The sequence below is a fragment of the Amblyomma americanum genome, chromosome 6, assembly GCF_052857255.1.
Source record: "Amblyomma americanum isolate KBUSLIRL-KWMA chromosome 6, ASM5285725v1, whole genome shotgun sequence".
NCBI lineage: Eukaryota > Metazoa > Arthropoda > Arachnida > Ixodida > Ixodidae > Amblyomma > Amblyomma americanum.
Genome location: NC_135502.1, coordinates 80,863,490 through 80,876,918, shown reverse-complemented (window position 1 = coordinate 80,876,918; position 13,429 = coordinate 80,863,490). Strand labels below are relative to the sequence as shown.

The 13,429-nt window shown below is 50.5% G+C and overlaps 1 protein-coding gene across 2 annotated transcripts in view; it reads left to right on the top strand.

Moving 5' to 3' along the window:
• The first annotated feature begins 687 nt into the window (after window positions 1–687).
• The window catches only part of LOC144093785 (uncharacterized), a 121,031-nt gene continuing 108,289 nt past the window's right edge, over window positions 688–13,429 (top strand). The window contains exon 1 of one of the 2 annotated variants that reach the window (XM_077627491.1): window positions 688–1,597. In XM_077627491.1, the coding sequence (XP_077483617.1) occupies window positions 1,357–1,597 (241 nt within the window). In that variant the 5' untranslated portion in view covers window positions 688–1,356. The remainder of the gene's footprint in view (window positions 1,598–13,429) is intronic. The other variant, XM_077627490.1, reaches the window with a different exon arrangement.

The window sequence follows — 13,429 nt, the reverse complement described above, 5'->3', positions numbered from 1 at the left end:
GCTTTTGCTTCCCCTGCTGTCTTCCCTTCCCTCACCACGGCGTCAAAGCGCCGGCCCCAAAAGAACAATGGGAACACGAAGCACTAAAGAAAGGCTGAGTGGTTTGCCTTTGCAATGCTGGGGGGATAGCGTCAAAGAGAAAGGCGGGCGTGGAGGGGGTCAGGACTTCGGGGGGGGGGGGGGGGGGGGCGTTGAGGGCGAGGTAATACTTGCTTGGCGAGGGAGAGAGTGTTCCGGGAAGGAAGGGCAGTGCAGTTTCGAAGTGCGCGCAAAAGCAAGACAAGCGGCGGTCGGGGCTGTTGGTTAGCCGCCGCCCTCGGGTCGTTTTTTCGTTGTTTCTCGCTTTTCTCTCCAGCCTGCCTGGCACTGTTCGACGGCACGAGCAAACCCAGAAAGGGGCGTCAGCAGCGGCGACGGAGGGGAAGCGGGCGGGGCGGGCGGACAGGCTTCTTTCTCCCGGGCGCGGAAGGGTCCCAGCCTAGCGCGCTGCGCGGTGGCCGACGGAGGAGGGGGGGGGGGGGGAAACCAAGCAGGAAGGCAGGCCCGGGGAGAGCTGCGGAGAGTCCGGCGTGTCACTGCGGTTTCCGTGAAGAAGGATCATCAGCCGGTCGGGCTTGGAGGGGGGAAGAAAGCCATCATTCCGGGACGGCGAGAGCGGATTGAAAAGGCTCCCCCTCCGCCGCAGCCATGACCGCGCGTGCGAGCGGCGGCGCGGCGGGGTAGCGGCGCAGCGGCCACGCACATGGGCTGCTGCCGCCGCCTGCAGCCTCCTTCTTATCGTCTAGTCGCGTCTGGTCGATAATAATAGTAATAAATAGAGAGCGAGGAGGAAGCCGCTTTCTCTTCCTCCTCCTTCTTTGGCCTCGAGAGGAGAGGAGGTGGAGCAAAGAAGGAGAGAGGGGCGCGGCGATTCCTACTGCTGCAACGGGGAGGGAGGAAGGAGCGGGAGCGGGGAAGCGGCGTCGCCATGGCAACCATTGCCTTGAACGTCGTTAACGTGCGCGCAGGCGCACTGCATCCGCTCCTAATGATAATTAAACGGGGCTGTTGCGTGCGGCGGCACCCGTCGGCGCTGCGCTGCTAGTCGGGACGGGCGAAAGAAGAACGGCGCGCCGAGTGCGTCGCCGGCTGGGAGTGCGGACGAGCGGCGGCTGCGGCAGCAGCAGCAAAGCACGGGCGCTGTCGGCTGCGGCGGCGTTTGAGCGCGGGCTCCGCCGTCAATGGCGGCCGCTCCATCTTGCCACTGCTGCGTGTGACTATCGTCAGGGGGTGGTGGCGGCGGAGGCGAGGCCCAGTGACTGCGGCGCCGCCCTGGTGCCCACTGTGGGCGACGTCGACGAGCCGCGGCGATCCAATATGGAGCTGGTGCGGCGGTCCAAGAATTTCAGCGTCGCCGAGAGCGACGCGCTCATCACGCTGTGGAGTGACCCGGAGACGCAGAAAAAGTTCGACTCGGCCTACCGGCACTCGGTCATCTGGGAGATGATCGCCAACAAGCTCCGCATGCATGGATACGAGCGTTCGTCCATCGACTGCAAGACGAAGATTAACAACCTCAAGGCGACGTACTTCAAGTTCCGCAGAATCTACAGTGCCGGTGAGTACGACTTGGACGGGACCTTTGCACGGTTGACGCTCGAGTCTGGGCCTGGATGACGCGCGCGCGCGGGAGCCTGCCCGGCTTCTATAGTTTTTCTGCCTTGCAGGGTCCGTTTCGGATAGCGCGGTTTCCGGGTTAACCCTTCGGGTACGCTACCGCGCGCCGGGCGCGCGTCAGAGTGAAATGAGCAGAGGGGAGAGGCGACGAAAAAAAGAGTAAAGGCAGCGCTAAGCGAGAGCTGGAATGGAAGGAAAGCTGGAGAGTGAGAGGGAACACCACAACACGGAACGGCCTCGGTCGCTTCGGGGTGTCTCTGGCCCGATCGATAGCACGCTGGCCGAAGTCAGCGAGGCGGCAATGTTTTGATTTGCAAAGGCGCCAGCCGGGCTCGCTCTCGCTTTGCAGGGGGCGTCGGAGTGTTCGCGGCGCCGCCGTCGCTGCAGGAAGTCTTCCGGTTTCCACCTCCTCGCCTCTCCACCGCGCTTCCTTCCTTCCCAAACGGACTCCGGCTCGCGCGCGATGTCATCATCGGGACGACCGCGAGCGGTTCCGGCGCTCGTCGAGTTGGGCGCGCTGGGATGGATCAATCGCTGTTTAGGGCTTTGGCCATTCCCCAACTTGCACTGCCTCTTGACGCAGGATTTTGTCGATTCACTCTTGTTAGCAGCGTTCGCGCATGCTGTGCGGTGTTGTGTGTGCTACCAAGTTGCTGACGTGAGTTTGCCATGGCTGCAGCCCTCCCAAGCATAGAGGCAGTGCGAAGTTCTACATCGGGTGCATGACTGCGGCCCAGTGACTGGGCATCTCGGTGCACTCCTGTTTGAAAAAAAGAAAAAAAATAGAAGCTACACTTTTCCTCATCCTTTCGTTTTCGCTGGAGGGCTATGGCGCGGTCACAGAACTTGTTCTGAATGGCATCGTCCCGAATTTCAACACTTACATGTTGCCGATGACCGCCGTTTTTTTATTTGGAAGTTAATACGACATCGATCTGTATCCGGAGGCTATGTATGAGAGCGCCTTTGACTTTTTTTTCCTTTTATTATGTGAAAACTTCACTAGCCTGTAACACATGCCTCATCGGCTTCATACAGTCATCTCCGAATGGCGGTTTTATGAGGAAATTTGTCTTCATTTCTAGGGGTTTAGCTTGTCAGCGTGCACAGGACACCTTTGACGTCAGAGCACTTCGGACTTGGAGGTTAAAACCGAAACTCAGATCATGACAGACCTCGAAAGGATATCGATCTATCATTGTGGTATGTGTATTGGTGGGCGTCTTTTACGCTTTTCCTCTAAATGTCTGCAAAAAAGAGATAAACTTTATTTACAAGTTTATGTGTGCTCCGCTTCCGGTTTGAACTTCAACGTCTTCGGCCGCAAGGTAGCCTTCTGGAGTAGACATTCCTCTTCCGCTGCATACAGCCGTCTCCTATGTGAGCTTTTACGAGACATTTTGAACTTTAATTTGCGGTGATTTAGCTTATTACACCGTACACACTATCTCTCGAGTCCGGAACCACTAAGCTATGTGCTTCCGACGTTTTGCGTTTTTCTTCCTCATTCTCACAGTTCGGCATATGGCGTTTTTTAAAGCGCTGTATACATATTCGTATCCTTGTTTTTCCGTCTGTATAAGTTTTCATTCTGAATGAAGGCGGCGCCAAATGTTTGTTCAGGCGTGCAAGGCGCAGATAAGCAAGCCTAGCCGACTAATACTTGGTGGTTATAGTGTAATAACCCGGGTGATGACAGCGAACTTTTTTCCAGGAACGATGTTCTAAATGTTTTTTTTTTTTCTTACCGACGAGATGGCACTTGTGCACTTCTTCGACTGCCCAGCCTATGACGTATGTCTGGCCTGTTTAACGTCTAGTCATGTTGCCGTAGGGCAGCGCTCTCCAAGTCTTCTCCTTTCTCGTTTTTCTTTTGCTTTGTTTTAATCATGTGAGTAATCAGAAAGAGCCTCCGGTTGGCTTAGGGTGAACTGTTGCGACCGCTGCCGCGAGACCCACGCTTTGCGATATCATCTTCATCATCATCATCAGCCCTACTACACCCACTGCAGGGCAAAGGCCTCTCCCATGTCTCTCCAATTAACCCTATCCTTTGCCAGCTGCATCCACCCTTTGCCTGCAAACTTCCTAATCTCATCCGCCCATCTAACCTTCTGCCGCCCCCTGCTACGCTTACTTTCTCTTGGAACCCACTCCGTTACCCTTAAAGACCAGCGGTTATCTTGCCTTCGCATTACATGCCCTGCCCAAGCCCATTTCTTTCTCTTGATTTCGACTAGGATGTCATTTACCCGTGTTTGTTCCCTCACCCACTCTGCCCGCTTCCGATCTCTTAACGTTACACCTATCATTTTTCTTTCCATGGCTCGCTGCGTTGTCCTTAACTTAAGCTGAACTCGTTTCGTTAGCCTCCACGTTTCTGCCCCATAGGTGAGTACCGGTAAGATTATGCTGTTGTACACTTTCCTCTTGAGGGAAATTGGTAAACTGCCACTCATGATCTGCGAGAATTTGCCATATGCGCTCCACCCCATTCTTATCCTTCTAGTTATCTCCCTCTCATGATCCGGATCAGCTGTCACTACTTGCCCTAAGTAGACGTATTCCGGCACAATTTCTAGGCTCTCGCTGCCAATTGTGAACTGTTGTTCCCTTGCTAGGCTGTTGAACATTACCTTGGTTTTCTGCATGTTAATTTTTAGACCCATCGATCTGCTCTGCCTGTCTAACTCGTTGATCATGATTTGCAGTTCACCTCCTGAGTGACTCAGCAAGGCAATGTCATCAGCAAATCTCAGATTATTTAGGTATTCTCCATTTATTCTTATTCCCAACTGTTCCCAATTCAGGCCTCGAAATACCTCCTGCAAACATGCGGTGAACAGCATTGGCGAGATCGTGTCTCCTTGCCTGACGCCCTTCCTTATTGGAATTTTATTGCTGACTTTATGGAGGACTATAGTAGCTGTGCAGTTGCTATATATATTTTCCAGTATTTTGACATAAGGCTCTTCTACCCCCTGATTACGCAATGCCTGTATGACTGCTGAGGTTTCCACTGAGTCGAATGCTTTCTCGTAATCAATGAAAGCTATATATAGAGGTTGGTTATATTCTGCGCATTTCTCTATCACCTGATTGATGGTGTGAATATGATCTATTGTAGAATATCCTTTACGAAAGCCTGCCTGATCATTTGGTTGATTAAAGTCTAACGTTGCCCTGACTCTATTAGCGATTACCTTAGTAAATACTTTGTAGGCAACGGATAGTAAGCTGATCGGCCTGTAATTTTTCAAGTCCTTGGCGTCTCCCTTCTTATGAATTAAGATAATGTTTGCATTCTTCCAAGCTTCTGGTACAGTCGAGGTCATAAGGCATTGCGTATACAGGGTGGCTAGTTTTTCTAGCACGATGTCCCCTCCATCCTTCAACAGATCTGCTGTTACCTGATCCTCCCCAGCTGCTTTTCCCCTTTTCATTGCTTCTAAGGCTTTCTTTACTTCATCTTTCGTTACTGGCGGGATGACGCATTGCTGTGCACTGCTGTCTTTCTCATTAGCGTTCTGATTACATTGGCTACTGTACAGGTCTGTGTAGAACTCTTCGGCTACGTTAACTATCTTATCCATATTGCTAATGACATTGCCCTGCTTGTCTCTTAATGCATACATCTGGTTTTTACCTATGCCTAGTTTCCTCTTCACTGTTTTTAGGCTACCTCCATTCTTTAGAGCATGCTCGATTCTCTCCATATTAAACTTCCTTATGTCGGCTACCTTGCGCTTATTTATTAACTTTGATAGCTCCGTTAGTTCTATTCTATCGGTAGTGTTAGATGCCTTCATGTTTTGGCGCTTCTTAATCAGATCTTTCGTCACCTGAGATAGCTTCCCGGTATCTTTTCGAACTGTCCTACCGCCTACTTCTACTGCGCACTCCGTAATTATTGATGTCAGGTTATCGTGCATTGAATGAACATCAAGATCATCTTCCTCAGTTAAAGCCGAGTATCTGTTTTTCAGCGCTATCCTAAACTCCTGTGCTTTCCCTCTTACGGCTAACTCGTTAATGGTCTTCTTCTTCACTAGCTTCTTCCGTTCCCTCTTCAAGTCTAGGCTAATTCTAGACCTTACCATTCTATGGTCGCTGCAACGCACCCTTCCGAGGACGGCCACATCCTGAATGATGCCAGGTTTAGCGCATAGTATGAAGTCTATTTCATTTTTAATATCACCATTGGGGCTCTTCCAGGTCCACTTCCTGTTTTCTCGTTTGCGGAAGAAGGTATTCATGATCCGTAAATTATTTCTATCCGCGAATTCGACTAATAACTCTCCCCTGCTATTTCTAGAGCCTATCCCATAGTCACCTACCGCGTGGTCGTCAGCCTGCTTCTTGCCCACCTTCGCATTGAAGTCGCCCATCAGTACAGTGTACTGCGATTTTACTCTATTCATTGCTGATTCTACGTCCTCATAGAAGCTTTCAACGGTCTGGTCATCATGGCTGGATGTGGGTGCGTAGGCTTGCACCACTTTCAGCTTGTACCTCCTATTCAGCCTAATTACTATAGCTGCTACCCTCTCGTTAATACTGTAGAACTCCTCTACGTTGCCAGCTATATCCTTATTAATGAGGAGACCCACACCTAGTTCTCGTCTACCCTCTAACCCGCGATAGCACAGTATGTGTCCGTCCTTTAGTACTGTATACGCCTCACCTGTCCTCCTGACTTCGCTAAGCCCTATCACATCCCATTTAATTCCCGCTAGTTCCTCGAACAGCACTGCTAGGCTAGCCTCACTAGCTAAAGTTCTAGCGTTAAACGTTGCCAGGTTCAGATTCCAATGGCGGCCTGTCCGGAGCCAGAGATTCTTAGCACCCTCCGCTGCGTCACAGGTCTGACCGCCGCCGTGGTCAGTTGCTCTGCAGCCGCTGGGGACTGAGGGCCGAGGGTTAATTGGTTTGATCATAGAAGGCTGTGGCCAAGTACTACGCCAGGGTGGCCAAATCCTGCTCTGGTGAGAGAGTGCGTTGTCGGTTCTGGTCACCGAGATAAGGCCGCACTCCAGGCCTGGTTATGCAGTTCCATCGACACGCGGATTTTTTTTTTTTTTTTAACCCGGTGGAGAATTGCGCGGCACCAGGATTTGAACCCCGGTCCTCTTGCACGCGAGGCGGATGTTCTACCTCTACGCCATCGCTGCATCGGTTTTTGCGATATGGTGTGTGTGTAAGCCGATCTGCAACCTCATCTGATAGCAATCGTTGTCGATGTGTGTGTGTGGCTAGCGTATGCTTCCCTTCATCGCTTCAGAAGTGCGCCTGCACTGCACAAAATGCGTCAGCGTTTTTCTCTCCTAGAAGTTTTCAGTTGTGCCCTGCAAATGCGAGATAAAGCACGACTCCTTATGCTTTGCGTCTCGTCACTGCTGCCTTGCGGTACACCTGTATTTATCGACTGGGCGGGTGCTAACAGAAGAAATTGGTCTGATAGGAACTCATGTGCACGGGCACGAACGCCAATTGAAAATCTGCATCAAGCATTTACGTGCATTTCAACGCACTATAGATATATAAGTCCTGCAAGATCGAATACTGACCGCCAGTAATTTTCGCAACCTTTTCAACGGAGCCCTCTCCTTGAAAGCACTCACCGCACGGGACGGAAACCTTGGTGCACTACTGAGAACAGAGAAGTATTCGTCTACTTCGACTTTTTAACCGTTTTTATGCAGGGAACGGCCGCCGCGGTGGCTGAGTGGTTATGGCGCTCGGCTGCTGGCCAGAAAGACGCGGGTTCGATCCCGGCCATGGCGGTCGAATTTCGCCGTGTGCTGTGCGATGTCAGTGCACGCTAAAGAACCCCAGGTGGTCGAAATTTTCCGGAGCCCTCCACTACGGCGTCCCTCATAGCCTGAGTCGCTTTGGGACGTTAAGCCCCATAAACCAACCAATATTTTTATGCAGGGAAGCATGCGTCCATGAGTGCAAGCTATTAAACGGCTTCTTTCGGGCCATTAAGCATAGACAAACCAGAAATAAAATCACTGGCAGAAGTCTGCCGCCACCATTTGCTGCTTAACGCGATACCCGTCTGTGGTCGGGCACCTCGCTTTGGTGGTTGAATTTAGGGGCAGGAAATGAATGGAAAGCGCAGGTCGGCGCGCATTTCAGCAATCCCAGTTTCGTTGCCGATTATCCGGCTAGTTAAGTTTAGTATGCCGAAGCCGACTAAATTAAATCCGAAAAATATACTCTGCGTAGTTGGTCAGAACTGAGACGCTTTCTTGAATTAATAATAATAATAATTGGTTTTTGGGGAAAGGAAATGTCGCAGTATCTGTCTCATATCTTTGGACACCTGAACCGCGCCGTAAGGGAAGGGATAAAGGAGGGAGTGAAAGAAGAAAGGAAGAAAGAGGTGCCGTAGTGGAAGGCTCCGGAATAATTTCGACCACCAGGGGATCTTTAACGTGGACTGACATCACACATCACATGGGCGCCTTAGCGTTTCGCCTCCATCGAAACGCAGCCGCCGCGGTCGGGTTCTAGCCCGGGAACTCCGGATCAGTAGCCGAGTGCCCTAACCACTGAGCCACCGCGGCGGGTTTTCTTGAATCAGGCAACCGTTTCTTCCAGCTTGTCTGGCTTTTAGCATGCCACAGTGGATTCTTGACTGATATTCAGGTGGAGCTACTGCGTGGCATGACTTGAGCTGCCGAGTCTTTCAGCCTCTCGCGCGCACCCTGCATGCATGCGACGGAATGATGTCTGCAACGCGCTCGCTATGCCTTCTTTCCCTTTTCTGCTTTGTTTACTGCGCCTGCAGCTTCCGTCTGCTTAGCTTTTCCTGGTGCTTCAAGGCTCAACAGTTAATGTTTTGCAGTCGGAGCATGCCTGCTTGTGACGCGACGAGCGAGCGTGACCTTCGTCTAAATGAAGCTAACGCGAAGCGAAGCAAGTCTGCGTCGCTCTCGAGAGTGCTCTTGCCTGCGTGCATCGTACTTCCTGTGTGCGAAGTCGGCGGGCGTGCTTCGCTTTGCACAACCTTGGCCGGAGGCGACGGAGCAAGAGTCGCCGATCACACTGCCGTGCATCTTTCCTGTGCGCCGTGAAGAAATGTGTGAAAGAATGATTGAAGAATAAGTTCTTCTTTATTTGGTGCAGTACACGAAGAAATCGAATGCCAGCGCTCGCGATGTTTGGCGCTCATGAGTAGTCCGTGGTTCTTGAATATTCCTGCTTTGGTTCAGCGGACCCTTGAAAACTCTCAAAGCATAAAAAGGTTCACCAAACAGCTTTCCTTGAGAGAGAGAGAGAGAGAGAGAGAAACGAAGACAGAGAAAACGTTTCTGTTCGGTTCTTTTGTCTATGGCATCCTCCATTTATTGCGGGCAGTTTCTAGTGTGGTCCACCGGGTGTCCATAGCAAGTGCCGGCCAGAAGGTTCCATAGAGATCCATTCGTCCGAACTGCTAGATCATCTTTAATGACAGCTCTGTGACGAGTTAGTGTGTGTGTCCAACAATTTCCAACAGCAGCGGTGCATTTTGTTGGGAATGTTGTTGAGTGCGAATTTCAGTGTCTGTTGGGCGTGAGAGTGATGCCACAAGCTCTGTTTGCTTTTGGATCATTGGCATTTTGTTTCGTTTTGTTTCATGAGGTCCCGGCCGCGGTGGTCGCATTTCGGTGGAGGCGAAATGCTAGAGGTCCGTGCACTGTGCGATGCCAGTGCACGTTAAAGATCCCCAGGTGGTCGATATTTCCGGAGCCCTTCACTACGGCGTCCCTCATAACCTGAGTCGCTTTGGGACCTTAAACCCCCATAAACAAAACCAGGCCAAACAGTTTCATGCGGCTTAACTTCCCAGAGCAACTCAGGCTATAAGGGACGCCGTAGTCGAGGGCTCCGAAAATTTCGACCACCTGGGGTTCTTTAACTTGCGCTGACATCGCACAGTATACGGGCCTTTAGTATTTCGCCTCCATTGAAATGCGACCGCCACGGCCAGGATCGAACCCGCGTCTTTCGGGTGAGGAGCTCAGCACCATAACCGCTGAGTAATCGCGGCTGGTCATTGGCATTTTGGTTAATTGGTTTGTTTATATAAGAGGTTGTGGCCAAGTACTACCAGGGTGACCAAATCCTGTTCTGATGAGGCGTAGCAGGGTGCGGCAGAAAACTAGCTCGGCGTATGTATGTGATTAAGAATCTTGCAGGGATAGGGTGGCCGCACCTGGCACAGGATAGGGTTAACTGGAAAGATATGGTAGAGGCATTTGTCCTGCAGTGGGCGTAGTCGGGTTAATGACGATGGCAAGTGAAGCGTTACGCGTGCCCTGCGAAGGAGCATGGAATCAAGGCACTTAGCGTACCTCGTGGCTCCACAAACAGCAGCTTTGGCAATTTCACTGTCTTTGAGTTGAGCACTGGGACCGGCACGTAGTGGCGCATGTCCAACAAGAGAGCACTGCCAAGAGAACGCGGCGGACTGCGGCTTGACGCCTAAGGACGCCAGAGAGATCAGTACTGCCGCTCTCTCATATTCTCTGTGCTCTTCCGGAATAAAACTTCTGCCTCAATCTCCCCCTTTTTTTATGTCTAAAAAGCGCGGAGTATCACCAAACGCTTCAACCACTTATCCTTTGTCGACGTTTCGGCCTTTAGTCCCCTGACAACTTAGCTCCTTCGCGAATTGATCCGCCTATTGTTCATGTCAGCTTGCAGGTGCTTAACCATACTTCATCATGCGCTGCATGTGTGTAACCCTTGCAATGTTTTGTGCCATAACGTATCTACGTAAGCATGTGATCATGCGATTCGGTTTAACAATAAACGGAGCAGTTGCACTGGGGAGGACTCTTTTGTCCAGATAGATTGTGCTCGGATGTTGCCCAGACAGTTACGTTTCTCCATGAAGGACCAGATTCCATGTCAGCGTAGTGCGTGCGCGGGTCGCTTAGAAATGTGACTTTACCGCGTTGAATGTAGCAGGAAGGCAGCAGCAGTCTGCTCCTTGACTGGAGTGCATGGGATCTATTGCAGTCTGCTGGGATCCCGAAACGTGAAATGCTGGGGTACTTCAGCCTGTGATAGTGGACAGCTAACAAAGGACCTGTCCGGCAATACGTTACTGTTTTCCAAAGCTATTGTAGGTGCGGCTTGTGTGCGCGACTGTCTACGAATGGTTTGTAACGCGTGGAAAGTAATCAGAGTTAGCAGCGCGGGCATTTTCGCTAGAATTGTCTCTCGAAACACGGGTGCAACCAGAGGTAACGACACAAAAGGTATGAAGGTCGCTTGCGATAAAGATAGCAGAGGATATGGCTGCCTCCTGGCTTGTTTGAGGCTTCGCTACATGCCAGAAGAAGAAAGAAAAAGAGCATGTGAGTGTGATAAAAGATTACGCAGATAATCGCGGATGCACCTTGTAGGTACTTTGGGACATTCGTACAAAAGCCTGACATAGTCAGGTGAGACGTCATCAAGGATCCCTCACCTCGTAATTTCTGCCCGGTTCGAGAGGGTTTAGCGCGGCAACGCGAAAAAGTGACGTCATTTTTTTTTCTTCGATGAGGACATCGCATAGAGTTAGGACATCAGATATGATGATTAATTTTAATGGCGCAAGAGAAGCTTTGGGCAAAGAGCACTACGGCACAAGCTATTTTTCTTTTCATAGGGTGGAGTAAGACCGATTTTTCAAGCATTTCCTCAGAGAGAAGCGGAACACCAGGTCAAGGTATCTTGTACCCTTTGTATCACCGGTGAATACCCGCGGCGGCACTGGGGATCGAACCCCGCACCTCTCGAATGAGGAGCGATTGCTCACAACACTCCAACCAAGTTTAGGAATTTTGAATCGAGTTTCTTTTATATCTGCGCTGATCGAGAGAAGACGTTTGCCGCTAACGCATTTGGGACATAGCCGTCTCCACGACCGCAACAACTTTATTTCACCGAACATAAAGCTCAGCTTGCGTTGGCAAACACGTATCGTGTTACTAAAGTTGCGGCCACACGAAATATTTGTCGGACTTTTGGTGACATGACCCTCGCTCTCTGGGCCGAACTGAAATTAGAATTATCTACATGCAGGTCTTATCTCGCGTTTACGACGAACCAACCTGTCTCAGGGGTATACCGACATCACCGGTACTTGACACCCGGGAAGCCCCAACCCGGCTTTTCCGGAAAAACTAGCATTTTTCAAGTTTTCGCCGCACGGTGGCTCAGTGGTTATGGTGCTCGGCTGCTGATCCAAAGACGCGGATTCGCTCCCGGCCGCCGCAGTCGCATTTCTAAGGAGCCAAAACGCTAGAGGTCCGTGTACTGTGCGATGTCAGCGCGCGTTAGATAACCCCAAGTGGTCGAAATTTTCTAAACCCTCCAATACGGCGTCCCTCATAGCTGTAGTCGCTTTGGGACGTTAAACCCACTCACCACCACCATTTACTAGGTTTATTTCTTCTACACTGTAGTGCCTATAATACTGGCGGTGAATCTGGAAGGTGTGACTATCGCGTAGCCGCAGCCTTTCCTGCCGTTTTATCATTATCCGTTATCTGGCTGAAGCGGGTAGTCCACAGGAAGTGGCTGATTAATCGTTTTCCCCCTGTGTTCGCCGAAATACATGCTATCTCCGCTGACTTTTCTCTGCGATCTCCTTCAAACACGTGCTTCTTTTGAGGTTTTCTTCTTGTGGTGTTATCTTTTCATTGTGCCATTCATGCAACGCTATAGCTCTAGGGTAGTGGAATCTTTAGTGTTTGCCACCAGTTGACGACTCCGGAACAGCGCTGCCCAGCTGTGTATGAAGGCATGCAACAGAGCCCTTAGAGATTTCTAGGGCGAACCTGCATGTCTAAGGAATAGGGCATGGACTAAACACACCCCATCCCCTTTTCTCCCGCTCCCCACGTCACATCCACACTATAAAAAAAGAATTGCACCCTTAAGGTGAGTGTCCGTACCTATAACAGGCACCTTTGCACCCTTCCAAAATGGTGCTAAGTATGGTTGTCATACCTGTACAGTAAGGGTGTGGTCATTACAGTTGCACTCTTTTCCCGACTGCTTAACAGTTTCATAGTTTTTGATTACTTTGAAAGACGGTGGTCAGTTTTTTTTTTTCCGGTGTACTGTTGGAGGGAAGCTAAACATTCCCGTCGAAAAGCTGTCGATGAGGTGTCTAACATTGCACTAGAATTACTGCACTACTAGAATTACTGCACTGGAGTCGCATTTATGTCTGCTTGATGTTCACGGCGTGGTTTTTCTAAATACAATAAACAAAGAAAAAAATCTTGCTAAAGGAGGCCAGCCTTCAGCAAACCCCACGTATTTTTTCGATGGGAACATAAACAGGCATAAGCGCCCCTGAAATGAGTTATACAAAGCTACTGAGGGGACGGAGTTCAACACGGAAGACAGCCCTGCTGCGCACAATATCTACATGACGAGCATACCTTCTCTAAGTTTACATTCGCCATTTGAACCAGCCCCTATTTGGGGTCAGTGATGCTTAGCACTTTAGCTAAAATAATTAGGTTAATTATCATATTATGGTGGCGCAAATTGCAGTCGTAGCTGCACGCATCGAAGCTGCAGCTGTCGTTTAATGCGAAGCTCGAATAGCCACATAGTAAATTCAAGATGGTTCTTTGCGTTTCTTCGGAGGGGCACAGGATCTCTCCAAACGTGAATTCGACGGCGTTGAAGGAGCAGACGATGATTGATGCCAGATGATGGAGACAAAGAGAAAATATATTTACAGGATGCACAAGGGCAAACTGCTAGTTACAGG